This window comes from Cryptomeria japonica, chromosome 6, assembly GCF_030272615.1.
Source record: "Cryptomeria japonica chromosome 6, Sugi_1.0, whole genome shotgun sequence".
Lineage (NCBI taxonomy): Eukaryota > Viridiplantae > Streptophyta > Pinopsida > Cupressales > Cupressaceae > Cryptomeria > Cryptomeria japonica.
The window spans coordinates 238,231,556-238,252,610 of NC_081410.1; the positions used below are offsets into that span (position 1 = coordinate 238,231,556).

At 38.3% G+C, this 21,055-nt stretch overlaps 1 protein-coding gene across 1 annotated transcript in view; it reads right to left on the reverse strand.

Annotated features, from left to right (window-relative positions):
- Positions 1-20,619, reverse strand: part of LOC131077318 (plant UBX domain-containing protein 4) — a 31,241-nt gene extending 10,622 nt beyond the window's left edge. The window contains exon 1 of the mRNA XM_058014788.2: positions 19,997-20,619. Within this exon, the coding sequence (XP_057870771.1) occupies positions 19,997-20,382 (386 nt within the window). The 5' untranslated portion in view covers positions 20,383-20,619. The remainder of the gene's footprint in view (positions 1-19,996) is intronic.
- Between the last annotated feature and the right edge of the window lie 436 nt (positions 20,620-21,055).

The following is a 21,055-nucleotide window of genomic DNA, read 5'->3' on the forward strand; positions in this document are numbered from 1 at the left end:
ATGTTCCTAAGAAATACTAGGCTGAAGCAGTTTACACTGCAGTCTATCTCCTGAATCGGTCACCTACACATGCAGTTAAGAAGATGACTCCTGAAGAAGCCTGGTCAGGACGCAAGCCTAGAGTGGGCCATTTGAAAGTCTTCGGTTCTACAGCTCATGTATGGATTCCAGACACCCAACGTGCTAAGTTGGATTCAAAGAGCCAAACACTTATGTTTACTGGTTACAACGACAACCACAAGGCCTACAGGTTGATTGATGTGGAGACAGATCGTCTCATTTTCGGATCGTGATGTTGTGGTTGATGTGACTACTGGTCCATTTATGCCTTCTAGTCCTGCGACTCCGTCTATGAAGACTTTTGATGTTGGTGTTCATCTTCCTCTTGGTTCCCATGATGGGAGGGCTTCAGAGCATTCTGACTCTGAAGATGAGGAATCTACTGATCCAACACCACCTGATTTTTCATAGGATTCGCATCCAAATGACTTTGTTATGGAAACCCCAGGGGATGTTGTTTCTCCAATGCCAAATGTTGGTACTTCTACCCTCAAGCCTAAATGGTCGGCCAAGTCAATAGGAGATCTTTGTGATGATGAGCTTCTTGAGGATAGATCAGTTCGCCGCAAGAAAAAGCAGCAAAATACAGTCAACTTTGCACTTATGGCCAACATCCACAGCATCCACGAACCCCAGACATATTCCGAGGCTAAAGGCATTCCTGAGTGGGAAAAGTCTATGGAGACAAAATACCATAGTCTTCTGAGGAATAACACTTGGGTTCTTTATGATTTGCCTCCTGGGAAGAAACCTATCAGTTGTAAATGGGTTTACAAAGTCAAGTATCATGCACATGGTACCTTGGATAAGTACAAGGCCAGATTGGTTGCTCAAGGTTTTACACAGCGGGAGGGCATTGACTACGAGGAGACTCTTGCTCCTACTGCCAAGATGAGCACAATTTGTCTTCTTTTCGCCATTGCAACTCAGTTTGGATGGAAACTTCACTAGATGGATGTTAAGAGTGCATTCCTCAACGATGAGTTACAAGAAGTTTATATGACTCAACCTCCTGGCTTCAAGGCTCCTGGTAAGGAGCATCAAGTTTGCAGATTGGTAAAAGCCCTCTATGGCCTGAAGCAAGCCCCTCGGGCTTGGTACTTCAAGATTGATCAGTATTTGGTTGAACATGGTTTTCAGTGCAATCCCTCTGACACTAATTTGTATGTCAAACTCTCTGGCGATGATATCCTTTTTCTTGTTGTCTACATGGATGACTTGATCATTACTGGCAATTTAGCACATTTGATTACAGCCATCAAACAGGACTTGTGCCATGCTTTTGACATGACAGATTTGGGGCTTCTCCATTATTGCTTAGGTGTCGAAGTGTGGCAAACTGGTGATAGTATCTTTATTTCACAGTCCAAGTATGCCCGCAATTTGCTTGACAAGTTTTGAATGCAAAATTGTAAACTTGCTTCCACACCTATAGAGAAAGGGCTGAAGTTATCAGCCAACTTTGATTCACCTACAATAGATGAAACCAAATTCAAGCAACTAGTAGGCAGACTGATCTACCTCACTACCACTAGACCTAACATTTGTTTTGTTGTCAGCTACATCTCTCGCTTCATGACAGTCCCCAAAGCTAATCATTGGATTGCAGCGAAGCGAGTACTACGATATTGGAAAGGCATTTCCGACTATGGCATTTTGTATAGCAGGTGCACCGATCCAAAGCTGATTGGTTATACTGACTCAGATTGGGCAGGATCAATGGATGACCGAAAATCCACTTCTGGGTACGTATTCAGATTGGGCACTGGTGCCGTCACTTGGAGCAGCAAGAAGCAACAGGGCGTGGCTCTTTCCTCGACCGAAGCCGAATAGCGGGGAACAGTCAAGGCCGCGTGTGAGGTAGTTTGGCTCCGAAGGATGCTTTTTGACATGCAGATGTCGCAAGCAAGTCCTTCTCCCTTGTATACTGATAATCAAGGGGTGCTCAAACTGGCCAAAAATACAGTCTTCCATGAACATACCAAGCATGTCGAGCTTCATTGGCATTACATCCTCAAGCTGGTAGAAGACGGATCAAATCAGTTGCAGTATGTTCCGACAGCGGATCAGACTGTCGATATTCTCACCAAGTCTCTAAGCCCGGATAAGTTTGTAAAATTCAAGGGGCAACTTGGTGTTTTTGATAGATTGGCCATTAAGGGGGGATGTTAGAATAATAATTCTTTATTGGTCAATACCATAATTAATGCATCTACAGTATCAGGTAGATAGATGTAGGTGTTATAATTAATGTCTACAATATTTTTGTAACCTCCATATATTGTAACTTTTTCCTCAGTTAATGAATGAAGTATTTTTACAAGTGAACCTAAATCTTTCACAAAAGCTACAATGAAGCTTGATGCTACAGTAAGGCCAGCACAAGAGAGCGTAAAAAATAGTATCTTATAGGCAGCCATGAGAAGAATGGGTAATCAACTTGATGCCCAAAACATAGAGGAGAATGTTGATTTTAGCACTTTCAGATTAATCTAAACTCAGAAAATCAGAATTTAATTACTAATTAAATTAGTTTGTAATTTTCCAGATTTAAGCATAACGAAGAAAGGAACAAAATAAGCACAAGACAAGGTTACCCTGGGAAAACCTCCTAGGAGGAAAAACCAAACCAAAAGATCCTCAGATCTGATTATGAATTATGTTCATATGAAGGTTACAACACTTATCTCAAGTACTTGAAGGTGTTTGATAATGTCTTCCACAAGACTGCACTTTCACAAGCATCAAGTAGTCACATCTGCACCTTTAACCCTTCCAACAGTAATCAGGTCCAAACCCTAGGTTGGTAATGTATGAAGTCTGTTCTTTGATTGACTGCAACTTCAGTTTGCTCTCCTTCAACTCCAGTTCGCTCTTCACAAGAATGAATTTCACACTTTAATTGGCAGAAGTAGTTCGCTGATGTAACTGAGGTATTTCGCTGTGATGGCAGATCTGATATACTTCCTTTAGCTCGCAATGGTAGACATATATTTATTCCTCCTTAACTCGCAATGGCAGACATATATTTATTCCTCCTTAACTCGCAAATGGCAGACATATATTTCGCATAGGATCAAATGAATAATCAATGTATGTGATTGAGGTGGGAAGCATCTTTATTTATATGGTGCATTGTTCATATATGTCGGCTTATACTTGAGTCAGCTTTATCCTTTAATTTACATTGCTTTCCTTTAATCCGAAATCCATTGATTATGGGGTTGGACCTTTGCATGTGGCGTGGAGTAGCGTGCGGGTTCTCAAGGATGTGCCATGAAGTATAGGGCACAGCCCTACACGCTAGAGGAGGGACCAGACCCTTAGGCGGATTCCAATGTTGCCTAAGGCAATTGGAATCTGCCATCCCTAATTACAACCAACAGAGAAGACAAAAAATAAAAGGGAGAAAAGAAGCTGCATTTAGGCTTAAATGGTTGGTTTAGAAGTCCAAAAATATGTTGGACTGTTGGACAAGCAATGAGATAAGCCAGAATGGCTTTCAATTGAGGACAACAAGTAGAGGTGGGTCTAAAGCCCACAGGAAGCTTGAGAAATAGAAATAGAACAATTTGAAGGAGGTGGAAGGACTATGCCCAGGGGAAAGGGAAAGAGAAAAACTACTAGAGCTAAGCAAAGGAGGACAATTTATGGTCCAACAAGTGATCGGAAACAGAAAGAAGTTGTGTCAAAGGCTACATAAGTAACTAACATGGTAGAAGGGAATGCCGTAGTGTGATTCTTTAGGTCACAGGGATGGTTTTGTTTCCAACAAGTAGTTGGAAACAGAAAGAAATTATGTCAAAGGCTACATAAGTAGTTAACATGGTGGAAGGGAATGCCGTAGTGTGATTCTTTAGGTCAAATGGATGGTTCTGCACTGAGTTGCCAAGCTGGAATCGGGTATGTGGGTATGGTTTTTGGGGGGCAGGATACTTTTGGGTACACACATGCAAAAAAAAATGTAAAAATTATAAATATATACATATTTGCAGTCTAGAAATGAATATTAAATTCAAAATATGATAAATCATGCACATGCTAAACAAAACTACCATAAATATTACAAATTTGAAATACAATACTAATTTTGAATTCAATACAAATTTGTCAAGACTTGCATGTCATGATAGATATTCATTGTTCATTGGTTTAAACTTTAATATTAAAAATACAATTAGTAATCAGCATCATATGAGTCATCACAAAGACCAACATCAACATCATCATTGACATTGGATTATGCAGGTAGATTAGAAGAACCGCATGCAACTCCACTGACACCCACACTAAAAGTCTTTTGGGTATCTAATTCCACAAAATATGAAGATTGTCTAGCAGCTGAAAATCCAAGTCAATTCAGTTTGGATATACATCCCACAACTTTGTTGTAATAATCTAGGGCTGCTAGCAAACTCAGATCTAGGATTTCTTGGATTGGGAGTTGTCATTACTAATTAATAAACACACCTCCTAGCCTTCAGTATTGAAACATTGCTCCACTCAATGCAAGAGGATTATAAAATAATATTTCTGAAGTTTATTAGCTATCAAAATATTAACAAAGCTGTGCAGAAATGAGTTTAAAACAGATTCTGTCACCTAGCACAGAATGAAGGCTGTTATAGCAGTAGATATATAAATTAAAATTTTTGATAGCGTACAAATGCTACCAGACTATCAGGGTTGTCACCAGTGGCTCAAACAGCAACTTCAAAACTCAGTTTGCCACTGTAACTGCACCCCAACTGATCTTGTCCCTCCTGCTGATGTAGGTAATGAGCTTCAGATTGTGACAGCGGTTGAATTTACTGCTGCTGTGCCCTAATCTGAGTGATAATCGCTCAGATCTGGACCTGATTTGTCCTTCAGTTGACCTAGAACTGGGTCAAACTAATCTTAGCTAGTCTTTTCACTCCACCAATAGTCTGGAATCTGGATGATGAACTCACTGCTAACAATTTAGTCCCTTGGCTGTAGTTGACAGGTCTGGAACTCACTTGTGTGGAATACTGATGTGGACTGCTCCCAAGTGACTGGTTTTCTTCAGGTTTGTGCTTCCCAATTGCTTGGTTCTACTGGTAAAGTGCCCAGCAGGTGACCTAAAGTCAGCCAACCAGCAAAATAAGCCCCAACTCTCCACTCCAACAATGGTGCCCAACCGGATTGGCAGTGACTAAGCCCAATTGGCAAATTTTGATCACAAACAAGAAGAAATAAGAAGAATATGCAAAATCCCCTACCAAGGTTTTCATCCTGACTTGGTTGGCAGTTAGGATTTTCATCCCAACTAACCAGCTTAAGAGAAAAATCAAAAATCATGCAAATTCTCCAGATGCAGCATCCAGCTCCAAAAAAATGAATTTATACCTGTCAATAACTGGATGCCTGGGCCCAAAAAGTGGTACCTAAACATAAAATTAAAATTTTACTTTATTAAATACTTATTTATTATTATTTTATTGTTATATTTATTTTATTTCATTTTTATTTTTATTTTATGTATTGAATAGTTGGTGTTAAAAAACACCTTTAGAGAAATGCTGCCCAACCTAGCTTAAGGGAGGGACATAACATTTGTGCCCACTTGTACTCATCATGTCTGTAAACAAGAAGACACAAGTTGGAATGCAAATAAACTAACTCCTTTGCCTCGACACCAATTGGTTGTGTTTCACTAAGTTGTGTACTCCAATTCTACTCAAATGAAGAGGAACTAGCAACCTATTTAGGCAAAATAAGAGAGTAACAATTATAAAATTGTAAATCAAACTTCAAATTTGAAACTAATAATTTTATTATTTTACAAATGAAAGGCAATTCAAATTTTGTAAAGCCCAATAAAAAATAAGAAACTTGTGATAAAATTTTGATCACAAGAGTTAGGAGGTGTGGTGATGTATGTCTATTGAGCTGCCACCAAGCATGAGCATCCTTCCTATACTTGTCATGGAGAGTGGAAACACTTTTACCATTAGAAGCTACAAATTTAGCAAATTCCTGTGTAACTAAACCTCTCCATTTCAATATCAACAAAGAGAGAGTGTTTTCCTATATCCTTTCCTAACTTCTACATCTTTGTATGGTGGCAATGTTGAAGCGCAGAAAAAAGCTCATCACTACAAAATTTGGGACTCAATTCAAAGCAATAAAAAGCAGTGTGGTGGGCATTTTTTTCCACCACTCAACACAAATTGTTTGCATCTCTTTGAACAAAGTTTCTTGAGGATCTTGCTCTTTTTCATTATGATGGACTCCATCTTCTCAATCATTGTGTCAATATCTATGCCTCTCCCAAACATGGTTTATCCATATCAGCAAAATGGATCATACTCCTGATGTGCCCAATAAAACTAAGAAAATGTTCAATGCAGTCACACCAAGTGTCATCTAGGATCAACTAATTTACATTTGTCACATTGTCACTATTGGATTGCTCCATAGGGACAAACTTTGGCTGATAACCATGCTAGACAATGGCTCTTGCACCTTCACAAGTCATCTCAAAACTATTGTATTGAATGTGAATCAAGTATCAACAACCTATTAATAACTTTTAAATTAAAAACAAAGAAGATAAGATACTTAATTTTTCAAAAATAAATTAACAATTACCAAAGTAAAACATAAAATTTTAAAATTGTAGTGTTTCAATTACCTTTAGCAGCTCAAATGGCATGAATGATCTAAAAATGGCCTATAACATGTGATAGTTTGTGATTAACATTTGGATCTCTTTACCCTCAACATAAACTTGTTTGATCCAATTGATTTTCCCTCCCAGCTTTTGGAGCATGAGGTTAAAAAAGTGGGCAATATAAGGTGTCCAAAATGTATGTGAAAATCGTCTCTCAACCAACATACCATCCACTCTACAATTCTTTGGCTGTCCGTTATGACTTGGACAACATTTTGAGGGACCACATCCTAAATGCACTATATAAGGATGTTGGCAATATGTTGTGCATCCTTCAATTGCTCTTCACAATTCACAACTTTCAAAAGCATTACTCTTTTAGGAGACATTGTAATCACATTGATTAATGGTCAATTTCTCACATCCTTCCATCCGTTGAAAACAATGGACACCCTTTTTTGTTCATGAATTCCTAATGGGAGCTAATGAAATGCCTATATTTTTTACCTCCTTTACTTGTAAGGCATCGCACACCTTCTCATAACTTGAGTCTATGGACCTGTTGTGACGTTTTCACACATCGCCCCATTGCAAATGGGGACCCATGTTTTTTGCTCGTTTTCGCTTTGCTTTTTAGGGTTTTGGTTTGAATCCAGTCAGTTTTGGGAGCTTTTTGATTTTCCTTTTCTAGAATGCAAATTTTGAATGCAATGAATTCGCCAGAATGGTCTAATTTTCAATTGGAATGTTGATGCAGAGCTTAAATTTGTCTAAGTGTTGAAGATGAAATGTGAATTTTTGTCCAATTGAATATTTTTGACCAAATTTTGACATTTTTGATTTTTGATCCTAGGCATTTCAAATGATTTGTTTTCGCCTTGTGAAGTGTTAAAATGTGTAAAATCATGTTATTTTGGCTTGTAGGAGCAAAATCGCTCCTGTCCCTTAGTGAAGGACGGGAGCTCGTTTTCAAATATTTTACTATTCCTGCAGGGTCAAGATGAATTACGAATTGGAAGTGATGGAGAAAGGCGAGATCTTTCCATTGAATATAAATTGAAGATTTTCATGAGCACAGAAATGCCTCCAGGGGAAAAATCGCTCCTGTCCCTCAGTGAAGGACCGGAGCTACAAATCCAATTTTGCTTTGTCCTTGCAAGATTTTAACGTCTTGACGATGTGAAAAGGTCCAAAGAGGTGCATTTTATCAAATGAATATAACTTGAAGCGTCGCCCAAGGGATCACATAGGATAGCAAGTCCGGCTTGAGTGAGGTCCTGATCCTGAAATTTGGCTAAGTCTGGAATGCCCTGATCCTGAATTTGACTAAGTCTGGAAACTGAAAAAACCTCCAAAAACTAGATTTTGCAATATAACTCCTGGAGGTCTGAAACCACTCTCAAACATCCTGAAAGTATATATGGAATATAACTTAAAGTATAAGAAAGAAGAAACATAGAAGGAAATGTCACTTATATTCCATTAAAATTATCCATTAAAATTATCCTGATAAAGAGTGCGAAAAGTCAAATTTCGCTCGTGTCCTTCTCCAAGGGTCCAGAGCGAAAAGCGCTCCTGTCCCTCTCCAAGGGACCAAGGCGAATCGCTCGTGTCTCTCACCAAGGGACCAGAGCGAAAATGCTTAGTTGAGCCATTCCTGACCTTGTTTGGACGAATCGAGACATCATAGGCATGGTGAAGGACGAAATGAGCATGATAGAGCATCCAGACTTGATCAAAAACAATGAAATGATGAAGTTTTTGCCTAGAGGGTCAAATTCGCTCCTGTCCCTCACTGAAGGACCAGAGCGAAATTCTTCATAAGGTACGATCTGGGCAAAGATCAAGCAAATTTTATGTTCGAAGGCAAGAAAGGAGGTCAATCGAACCCGTTGAAGACAAATTGAAGATTATCAAACGTCAACAAAGGACCAAAATGCTTAAGTTCGCTCCTGTCCCTCAGGAAGGGACCAGAGCGATTTTTGTTGTAGATGATTTTCTCGCCAAATTTCAACCGATCTCAAGGCATGAATGAATGAAAGGAGGCATTGCGAATCCGTTGAATATAATTTTCGAAGGTGATGAAGTGAAATGAGGCCCACAAGAGCAAAATCGCTCCTGTCCCTCTCCAAGGGACCAGGGCGATATGATAAGTATGATGTCGTTCCTTTAAGTTCAAGACACTCCAAGTTCGAATACAAGGTGGTGAAGACATTTTAAGGCGTCCTAATCAAGCGCAAAGTATCAAAGGTTGCTAACATTGAAGAATTTACACCAAGATTCCCAGTTCGCTCCTGTCCCTCAGGGAGGGACCAGAGCGAAATTTGCATAAAGGCTCTAAATTTTGAAAATTGATCACGTTCCAAGTGTCCAAGGGAATCAAAAGGACATTCAATCGCAAGGATAAGTCAATCAAGTTCGAAGATCCCAAGGAAAATGGCAAATTCAACGTAGAAATGAAGACCTTGGACGTAAAATATGCAAGGATCATGACCAAGGTAATGGATCGCTCCTGTCCCTCAGTCAGGGACCAGGGCGATGAGGTACGTATCCTTCATCTTCAAAATTTGGCGCTCAAACACATTTTTTGAATTTATTTAAATGCTAGAAAAAAATCGATATTTAATTAAAAGCATTTAAATAGCGCATGGTATGTATTTATTAATTATTTTTGCCTTTGTAAAAAATCGAAATTTATTAATTAAAAATAAAGGCATTTAATAATTAATTATTAATTTAATAAAAATCAAAAGGGAGCGCTTGGTATTTTAGAGGTCGGCCTTTATTATTTATTTAAAAATCGTTTTAATTGCTATATTTTGCAAAAAGTCGGCCTAAGGTCAATATGAAGGTGAGCGCCTATAAAGGAAGGTGTTTATTTCATTTTCACATCATCATTTATCATCTCTCATATGCAACTTGGAGAAGGCAAAAGAGGAGCGAATTCAATCAAAGGTGGTGCGAAACTACTATCCAAAGGAGAGGCGAACTTGAAGTTTCAAGTTAGGCGAACTTGCCAAGGACATTGAAGAACACATCAAAGATTCCAAGGGTGGCGAATTAATAAAGAGGACGTTCATTATCCTTCAAGATCAAGTCAAAGGCTTCAAATTTTGATTTTTGCCTAGGCAAATTCCTCATTTTGCATTCTAGAGTTAGCTCTCTAGTGAGGTATGGCGATATGGATTTATTGTTTTGATTTTGATTGTTAATCGTCATAGCTTAGATTTTGAAATTTTGAAATTTTGAATTCCTAGCTCAAGAGTCGTTTTTAGGAAATGATTAATAAAGGACTTATCATTAAGTTTCCTAAAAAATTGCTCTCTAATTTATGTTATGTATTGCAAAATCATGTTACTAATTTTGAAATGTTGTGTAGGCATCAAATGGAGGTCTCTTCAAGGAAAATCAAGCCGGATCCAGGACGGTCTTCGCCAGGACGGTCTTCGCCGGGACGGTCTTAGCCAGGACATGGGCGACCTTTTTCAATCCAGCGTTCCAAGGCGAGGTACATCATCTTCCTGCACATCAAGGACACAAGGAGTTAGAACAAAGCGCTCGTTGAAAAAGTAAATAGTTCCAGATGGATTATTTAAAGCAAGCTTCTCAACAACATCAAGTTGAATATCTACCAAGTTACAAGTGTCAAATGAGGTGGCGTCCTAGTCATCACTTCTCCAATCAGTGAAGTCCATCTCAGCATGTCCAGATTCAATGTACTTAACTCATGGAAGGTGGCACAAACTCCGATGTACCTACCCTGGCTATCCATTGGTCAATTTTTCTAAAAGGGACATGTGTCCAAGCAATACAATTTTATCATTGGTCAAACATTAAATGTTATGTAATGGTTGTAACAAACCCTAATTAGGGTTTTCATTGTAAAATCTTGGCCATTGATCTTGAATTGATCTAAGCCATCAAATTGTATTGTGGGCACTATATAAGCCCAAACATTTCATTTGTAAAAGATGATGAGAGAGAGTTGTAAATAGTTGGAAGAGTTAGAATATAGTTGATAGAATAGCAATTAGAGTAGAATAGGAGGACAAGGCAAGAAATTGTTGCCATTGATTGTAAACAAACTCCATTTTCATTGAAGTAATGGTGAAATATGTCGTTTTTCTTGCAATTTGCATGGTTTCTTGTTGAGTCTTCAATCTTAGATGGTAGATGATTAGATGAATGGAGGAAATGTTATTGATTGATGGTGGAATTCGTACATCCATACTACTAGCAGTTTGTTGATTGCAAACTTGCCTTGTGTAGTCGATTGGAATCGTTCAGCTTAAGCTCAATTTCAATTTGTCGCCTCTTCATTGATATGCATCAACTTGGATGGTATCTATGCCTGCGGTGATGATTTGAACATCATAAAGCTTCCCATAGAAGATCGCACTAGTCTTGTGTAGATGTTCCATTGATGTCAAAACAAGACCTAGTTAGAATTTCATCAAAAATCAAGTCATTGCTCCTACATTCTTAGTATTAGGATTAGATCCTCTTTTCGCCCTTATCCTTTTTTCCTTTTTTTTTAATCTAAGTTAGTAAGAGCCTGTGTCCAGCAAAGCAGATCGGAAGTTCAATCATCACATGTAAGTCCCCTTGTGATTCCAGCAAATCACATCATACCACTGGAGCTTGTCCACACGTAGAGACCCTACATCAAAGAACCTTGGAGTCTACCTAACTGATCCTTTACGCGAATCTTCAGCAGTTAGAGACTATTTTCTCAAGAGAGGATAAGATGCCTATTGGTATTTTATTCTGTGTATGATTGTGTACAAAATACACGTCAACAGGACCCTAGTGGAGCCTCGTTTACTTTCTCAACATAGCTTTCCAATATAGGAATCAAACAACGATGAAGGACAAACCATTTGCAGAAAGCCATCTTGCAATAATTTGATCTAAAATCTCTCACATTGTTTTGAAATGTCCTCTCTAATGGCTCCCTCGTTCTCTTCACATTAGCAAGCTCTTCTTCATTCCTACCCAAAATTGGGTGACTCTCTACTACAACATCAAGGAATACACTATGAGACTAAGAAGTGGACGGCCTCCATAAACCCCTTTCTCTCTCCAAAGGATGCTTTGCACTATAGGCAAATCTTACATATGTTTCCTCCTACTCTTTGCTATACTTTGATATTTGATGTGATGGCACACATTTACCATCCTTTCCTAGACATGCTTTAATTTCCATTTTGGGAATGGCACAAAAAAATGCTTTCACCCAACTATACCAGCTAGTATACTTTTGATTACAAACATCACATATCCAAACAAATGTCCCATCACCTCACATATTGGGTTTCTTTTGTCTCTCCCACATTTAGTAATCTCCCACGTTTGGTAATTTGAATCTTGATCATGACCAGCACTCACATGTGGCAAAAAAAAAAAGGTTTCGTTCCATCTTGGGACCTCTTGGAACTAAGGGCTGCATTTGGTTCGACCTCTTTTCAAAATTGTTGTCACCGGGGTCAAAAAAAGGGTTCGACCCCGAGTTCGACTGGGTCCAACCCTAGTTGAACCCACTCTGGGTTTTTTGAACCCTAGTCGAACCCAGTTCGAACCAGACCCGTACCACAGACCCGGTCGAGCCAGGACCCGTACCACGGGGGCCCAAAGGTGAACCCGATAACCTAGGAAAAAAGTAACCAATTTAATGATATCTACTTTTAGGTTTACAAACCATTTGAATTTCTAAATAACGAATCACCATTGACATCAACCATAGATTGGAATGCCAATACTAAAACGAAAAGTTTGCTGAGTTTCCATGATAATGACAGTTACTCATACGAGCATCAATATTCTCAAAGGAAATGACATTCAAGATGCTTAAGCTCACAGACTTAAAACAAAATATAAGCACACTTTTGATTTCTATGCACAAAAAAGGTGAAATTTCTCAGAAGCGCAACAAAATTTTAGTGATCTTCAAGTTTGATCGATTCTCACTCTTACACTACAATGCAATGGGGATCAAAATTTTGGACCCTTTGATAGTCCCTAAATCATATATTTATAATGTCTATCTATGTAACTACCCAAAGTTCTTGAAACTGATTCTTTTTGAAGAATCATTAAATAATGTTTTATTTTAAATACATTTGAAATAATAAAACATAAACTTTATAAAAAGAGAGGAAACGCTAAGGCTGAGGTGCACTCATTGGTGATCCTTGTTGGCATCTTCCTGCTGACTTTTTTGTTGAGCTGCCACTCGACATTTGTAATCCTAGCACTTGTACTATTATTGGAATCCCCTCTTGTATGGGGTTGAGGACGTTCAAAGTCCTAAGTTTCAACAAGGCCCTATTTGCTCGAACAGATTCATTTCTGGAAGTGAAAGTCTTCGCATGGTTCACAAACCAGAACAATGCAGAATTGTTCCTTGCTAATCTGCTCAAATTTCCTTCATTGAAAGCTTTCAAATCTGAGAGAGTATCTATGGTATTTTGGGAATCAATTTTCAACTCATCTACAGTTGCATTGCCCAAATTATCTTTCCTCTTAGTTTGGCACACAACATTCGTGAATTCCTGAGCTATGTCATTTATCATTCGATTGCAATCCTTGAGCAGTTTGCTTTGCTCTTTGATGTTTTGCTTAAGGAAAGCATCCTTCCACTTGACAATTTCCTTCTAGATTATACATTGGGTATCATGGGCATTAGACACGATATTCTCTGTTACAGCTTTGTCCATTCCCGTCGCAACAATCTCTAAGAGCTCTTCCCCTGTCTATCACCATGCAGTTTCATCCTGCTTGGTAGTTTCAATCTTATTATTAATGCCATTGCATGTCACAACCAGATCGCCATATACTTTCCTCATATTTCCGATGAATGGGATTCCTTTGGTCTTTATCTTTTTTATCCATTCCTATGTAGTCCTACCAAAGAAATTCTCATTCTATTACTTGCTCACCATGTCCTTTCCTCCTTCAGAACTTGGATCAAAAGGAGCTTAAAATGTGCTAACCGGCTGAGTGGATGAGTCCATTAATGACTTTAAGCAATCATTAAGCACTTTTATTGTTGTCTTTAATTCCTCTTTGTCATACTTATCCTTTTCTGTTCTCTTCATCAATCTGGTGGCAGTTACCTAAAAATTGTGCACGCCATCATCCTTGTTTCAAGGTCCTAGATCTATCCTAGTCATGTTAAAATCGACAGCAGTGGCTTGGTTAGGCTCATCTGCACTGAAGGGTGGGTGATCTCTACAACTAAATGCTCTGAATTTTCATCTTCCCTTTAACTTCTTGGCTTTTGGAGACGCTTGCAACAATTGTCCCAAAGTATCAATTGCAATTTCATAGGTTCTACTTTCCTCTTTTTTGACAATGTGTTCTCCAACCATGACGGAGAAGAAAGAGGACCTAAAGCACTCTTCAAAGAACCGAAGGTGAATTGGAGTGTCCTCTTAAGTGGAGGGATTTTTGCAACATTTTGCAGGTCAAAAGGGAAAGAGGAAATAACCTTACCCTTTTGAGGAGTCCTTTCTTGATCTATCTCCATTACCTCCACTTTTGGCTCGTGTTCTCCTATATTCTCCTCCCCTTTCTCTGTCTCATCTTCTTTCTCTTTTTCCTTACTTGTGTCTTCTTTAGCTTTTTCACCTGCTCCAGTGTTTGTTGGAGGGCCATTTCCACATGTTTTCTCAGGGAGTTTCTTCTTCTCAAGAGGTTCATCCCCACTTCCGCTCCCACTTGGAGTAACTGTTTGCTTGGATGGGGCAAGTGTTGTTCAGGATGAGGTACCTATAGGACCAGGATTGGTTTGTCCTCCTGCCATTTGCCCTTTCTTAGGGGTGACCTTCAATGTTTCAGCTTTCTTTTTGGCTAGCCAAATCTATGTTCTCCTAAGGACAACAGTAATCCTTGTCTGAAGGTCTTTAGGCTCTGGCAAAAAAGTCCAATCAATGGGAACTAAGGGCTGCATTTGGATGTTAAAATGTAAATGGGATCGACCAAGTCAGATTCATCGACTTCTATACCATCTAGATCCCAGCCCAACCGATATTCAACAATCATTTCAGACTCATTCTCATTTAACTTCCCTTCTTGACTTCATAATCATCTAAACAGTCTGCCCAATAATCCTCCATATCTGGCACATGATGTAACGTAGGGCCTAACCATATATTATTTTTGACAAAATCTTTATTATCAAATGGAAATCTGTAATGATCATATGTGGTGATGGTATATTTGGCCTATTCCTGTTCAATATTCAAGGCATCAGACTGAGTCTTACGAATGTAGTGCCCAAGACCGATAGGGAATTGGATTCCAACCTTTTTCCTTTCAGCACATCTCTTGTTTACTTCACAAACCTGCCTGCAAACTTCGGAACAAATTTATATTCTGCATACTTGGGCAATTTGTGTGTGAAACAATCAAAGCCTCCTATCCTTATGTAGGTAAAATGCTAAAATTGCAAGATGTGGCTCACATATTGGCTGATTAATTGAATGGCTTCAAGAGATATCCTTTGCCCTAGATCTCCTTGCAATTCTCTGACCAATCTCATTGTAAACACGTCATTCACTCTCCTGAATTTAGAATAACTCTTTTCCAATTGTAAATCAGAGTAGTAATTATATATTTGAATATTGTCATCATATTGCTCTACATGTCTCAATCCAAGTCATGGCCTTGTGCATGCTAGTGTAAAACAAATAGGATGACATGTAGAAAAACCTATTAAGAGCAAAACCCGTGATCATAGAATGAAGCCTATCACTAATTAGGCTAGCCCAATCCAAATATTGTTCTCTTGCACATATAATTTGTACAAAGAAAAACATCCAGTCTTTGAAATCATGCGCATTCATATTCCCTCACAACTAGTGCAACAGTATTAAAATATCAGCAATTTCTCCCTTCAGATGAGATTTGTGGGCAGTTTTAGGTAATTGGGCCTATCCCTTCTTGGGTGCCACAAACCACTCCTTAGCTACCATGTTTCTCTAATAGGCCTTCTTTTCACTGAAATGTGATTGCGAGATTGCAAAGTCCGAATCTGTATACATTGCCCTTTCTGAAAGACTGAAACAATTGTGAACTGTAGCTCAATCTAGGGTAATTAAAACTTTGTCATCATTTGTTTTAATTTCTCGAGTTTCCAAATCGTACCTATTTATGCACTCAGCACAAGGTTTGAACACTGCACAACAATTGGGAACACAACGGCTTCGAGCAAACCACTCTCTGCAACCCTTTGCATGATGGATGTCTATTCGGGCAATTGATTCTTTCCCAAAATTCTTGCAAAATTCTTGTCACCGTTTTTGGGCAATGTACTCTCTAGAACCCAAAGATGTTCATAACCTAGATATTTATACTTCATCTTCTCAAATTTTGGCTTTAAAATAGTGATAACTAATTTTGGAGAAAATTTGGCAAAACCTACCCTTGCTTTGGCTACTTTTCGTATTGACTATTGAGAAATTTGAGAGGCCTTAATATCAACACAAAACTAGCTTTTGGCAATTGGGAGTGGATAGTTACTTTGAATATAAATGAGAATGCAAGAATTACACCTTTCAAGCTGCATATTATCCTTTGCAATGATCCCATTCCGAGAGCTCTGCAATTTTGTTAACCGCTGACAATCACCTTTGGAATGAGGGATTTAGGGCATATAAACTCTTTCATGTCTTATATATTAAGATCACCAACTCAACTCTAACATAATTAATGCAGGGGTCTTAAGCACCAATTTTGAATTTTTGCCTTTCAGAGTGGATATTGGGCTTCAAAGCAAGTTTTGGAAACCTTGTCAAGAACCAACAAAGGTTCCAAAAACAACTTCTATTTCTGCCTTGACATTCTCTTTTATATTCTAGTCACCTTTGAAGAGATTAGAAATTGTCTCTTTATTGTAAGTTGGCTAAAGGCTAGGTTGTGAAAATCTCGTTGACAAAACCTCGTTGACAAACCGATGAGGTTGTGACAACCTCTCATTTTCCTGCTTTGAAGGACTTCTCTTTTCTTTCTTTTTCCTTGTTCATTTCTTTTTCCTTCGCATCTTCTTTTCCTTCATCTTTAGTTTTGAGTCTCTTGTCGGAGTCCGACAAGGTAATGGAAACCTTGTCCGCTCTCGATGTTGGTTTTGAAACTCTCAATCTTCGCCACAATTAAAGAGATTTTCTTTCTTTCTGCTTCACAAACTTTATAATGAAAAAGGCCTTCAAAGAAATGCCAAAGTTGTGAGAAAAGAAAAGAACTTTAGATTGCCTTTGGATAGCTTTTGAGAAAATAAAGACCTGTTAGGCCCAAGATGAGTTATGAGAACCCCATCAGGCTCCGATAGTTATTTCAAAATCGAAGAGAGATCGATGAAGACTTAAAAACTTTGAACAGATAAAGACCAAGACTAAGACAAAGACTTCGTCAAGCTTCGGGCAAGTTGAGAGAACCCCGTCAGAGTTTAATGGTGGTTTCAAAACCACAAGTAAAGTCCAACAAATAATGAAAATGGCATGGGGGTTTCGAAACCACATGTAAAGTCCGACAAATAATGAAAATGGCTAAGTGTTGGGATTTTGCAAGGAGTTTTAGAGCAAAGATCCATTACTTGAGACTCTTGAGACCTTTAAGCATTATTTTAGCCAAACTAAATAAGCAATATAATGATCTTAAGAATAGGGTGAAAAATCATGGCAACACTATGGAACACTATGGACCCTATCAGATTACACGAAGAATAGGAGAGGTATCTTATGAGTTGGAGATACCAACAAACAGTAGAATTCATAATGCCTTTTCATGTATCCTACCTCAAGAAGGTACTAGACAACATATCACACCTTGTCTTGAATTACCCCCACTTGATTATGAAGGTAAAATGATTTTGGTACCAAAAGCAATCCTTTCCATGAGAGATAAGACGTTAAGAAATAAAGCTATTTGCGAATATTTGGTTAAGTGGAAAAATCTACTTGTGGAAGATGCCAAATGGGAAGGAGACATTCTTTTATCATCCCAATTTAAAATTGCTCAAGGACAAGCAATCTTAAGAAGGGTGGACTGGCATGCCCCTGCCTGATCATTTCCATTACATAATATGTCCATCAAGATTAATAAATAAATGCAAGAAGATATTAGGCAGCAGTTAAGAGGACAGAATCTTTAACAGCAGTGATTTCCTTCTAATAAAGAATAAATAATAATTGACTAAAAGTCAAGAGGCATCCCAACATCCAAAGGGTTATGACAATTGGAGTAAATGGGGTACATAAGAAGATAAATCAAGGGAAAGAAAGGGCAATTCAGCAGATATACTTCAGCAATCTTGAGGACGAAACCCCTCATAGATCAGAAATTCAAGGATGAAAACCCTCAATTTCTTCATCAAGTTAGCGGACGAAAACCCTTAACTTTAGGAAAATTATTTCAAGACATTTGTATAAAGGAAATAACTGCAAACTAGAAGAAGGATTACAGCAGATATTCAAAATAAATTTTATACTTTCAAAATAATATTATAAATCTGAAATCTGAAATATATATCAAAATTATAAAATACTATTTGTAATTTGTTATTGCAAGCCCTATTGTGAGTGTGGGATATTTATTCAAAGCAAAACCAAGGAAATTCTAAAACAGCACATTATGAAAAGTTCAAAAAAAATAGAAAAAGTGCACCTAGTGTTGGGATTGTGTCAGAATCTATGTAAAAAAGCCAAGTCAGAGTCAAAATTGCCTAGCAGAGGGGCAAAACATTTCAGGGTATAAACATCCAAACCCTAGTCAATTCCATAGGGTTTCTAGTCAGTACATCCAGAATGTATCATGCCCAAAATTGGCAAGGAAATGAGCCAATTCGGTAACCTTGGTTCTGCCATCTAGCCCGGATTTATGAGCACTATGCTCACAAACTCTTATCCAGGGTGTTTGTGTATGAGCATCCAATCAGGCTCTTAGGTCTTCTTGGCATTTCGCTTTCATGGAGACAAGTTTACAAATTTTGAAAAAAAGTGGTTTTTGAAAATAAGGGGACGATGACATACACCTGTAAGCCAAACGGTCAAAAGGTTTCAAGAGTTTGTTCCCCTTAAAAGAAACTGTTGTAACAGCCCTGTTTTGGTGTGATAGGTAGAAATAGTTAACTAGAAGTTATATTTGCTTAATAAAGGGGCTGCTAGTCTTTCGGGAAGTTGGCTGCAGTGGGTGTACTGAACTAGTGGTTGAGTTCTTTTTGTTGTACAGATATTTTGAGAGAAAGAAAGAGTCTTTAATAATGTATTCTATACACTCCTTCTAACCACTTCTGTTCACTTGCTGCTCCTGGCAGATTTCTGTTGACTGTATATTTTGTCTTTTGTGCATTACAACTGTCAATTCTTTAATACATCTGTTTACAATTGGGTTAACAATGCTGTGGTTGACATACAGTTGGTTGCAGTATTTGATCGGCATTAATAATCACATAGTGTCAATTGTCATACAATGACTTGCATCTAATAACCCGACTTCATTCTTGTCTATAGTTTTCTGGAAAGCATGTGACATATTTAAACTTGATTCATTCTTCTAACATCTAATTCTTTACAACTATATTCTATGACCCATGTCTTACAAGCTTAAGACTCAAATCATGCTTTCAAGTTTCAACAACCCATTCCTCAAGATTTGCGATTTCCCCTGTTAACCATGTCTTCTGAGTTCAATACTCGACTCATTCTAGTGTGTCTAGTTCTCAAGTCTTTCTTGCAACAATCTGGGATGACATTTCATCTATGAGCGAGGCTTTGTGAATCCACTACTAATTCTTTAAGAACCTGAGTTGCCATGTCTTCTATGAGTGACTTATTATGAGTTCAACATTCAATTCATTTTAGCAACCTATTTAGTGAAGTAGCCATTTCTTTTACGACCAGACTCTTGTAAGCTTCAATGCTTCACGTGCTATTCATTGCATCAAAAAATGCTCGCAGATATAAAACTGCGGCATCGAAATTAAAGATATGAACAACTGCGTATTATAAATCATTGGCACCGCTGGAAAATACAAAAGATAACATGTTCTGTGAAAATCATCCATCCCAATACTATTCTAGCTCAAACAAAATTACACAAAATAATGAACAACACAATCCCACTTAACCTGCTACCCCAAAGTCAACCCACAGCACTAAATGCAAACAAAACCTAAGAAAGCAACCAACACTACTTGCCAGCCCTCATTCCTCATACAAAGCCCAAAGAACCTCTTAATCATTGAATAAACAAAAAGCAATTAAAGCAGAATCAAAACCCTAGTGGCAATAAATCCGAAAGTACCTCTTTTCGCCGCCAGCGTAATACTCCTGGGGATCATCAGAATCATCGCTATCAGAACCAGAAGGGCGATTAAGATCGGAGAGCGTCCTGATGCCGCCGCGTGCGGTGGGCTTGGCTGATTTCTTGTCCTTTCCTGCCATGGGTGGTGGGCCTCTGGAAGGCGCAGGCGCAAGCTGCGCGGCAGGAGGTACAGGATTCGAAGCTGGCAGAGCCTCCTCAAGGGGAGAACTGGGTTGCGAATTACCAGTGTTCTCGTAGAAAGAATGGATAGCAGAATCCAACTCCCAGTTACAGCTTTCGAGAAAGAAATGGGCCTCCTCGGGGTTGCAGGCCGTGACTCCACAGAAGTGCTGTACTATCTCCGACACTTGTTCCGGATTCACCATTTTTAAGTGATGTCCTTGTCTTTCTTACGGAGATAGCTATTCTTTTCTCCCTCTCCGTCTTTAATAAGTTTTTATCTCTACGCCCAAACCATACAACTCTCTGGCAGGCTGTGTATTTTACTGCTGCTCTTAACGTTTTCACTCAGGACGGTCCGTTTTTCATAGGTTGGCCTCTCCTCGCAATAATACGAATAAGTCGCTCTCATAATTTATGATTATTGTAAATAATAGTTATTACAGTATAACGACCACATAATTAGTATGATTATTGTATATAATGGTTATTACAGTTTAACTACCACATGTTTTTCGCGGCAGGAAAATTCTGGAATAAGTAAGCATGCGGGTAAGAAACTTTTTTCTTTAAGAATACCTTCCTCAACGGGGAAAATCAAAAGTGAGAAATCAAAAGCATAAAGAGTGCAATGGAATAAATTATTTTTTCTTCTTTCTTCTTTTTTTTTTCATAATACATGAATGGGCTGTGATTCCAACTATTCATATTTTTGCAATTATAGAAAAATAAATAAATAATTTGTATGACTATAGATCTAAATTTTGATCAGTAGATTTGCCTTGATTTTAATGATCTACATTATCTTAATGGTGATGCTTAAGAACACCTTTGGAGAATTTGTTAGGTAGGAAGATTCTCCCATGGTCAATTTTTTAA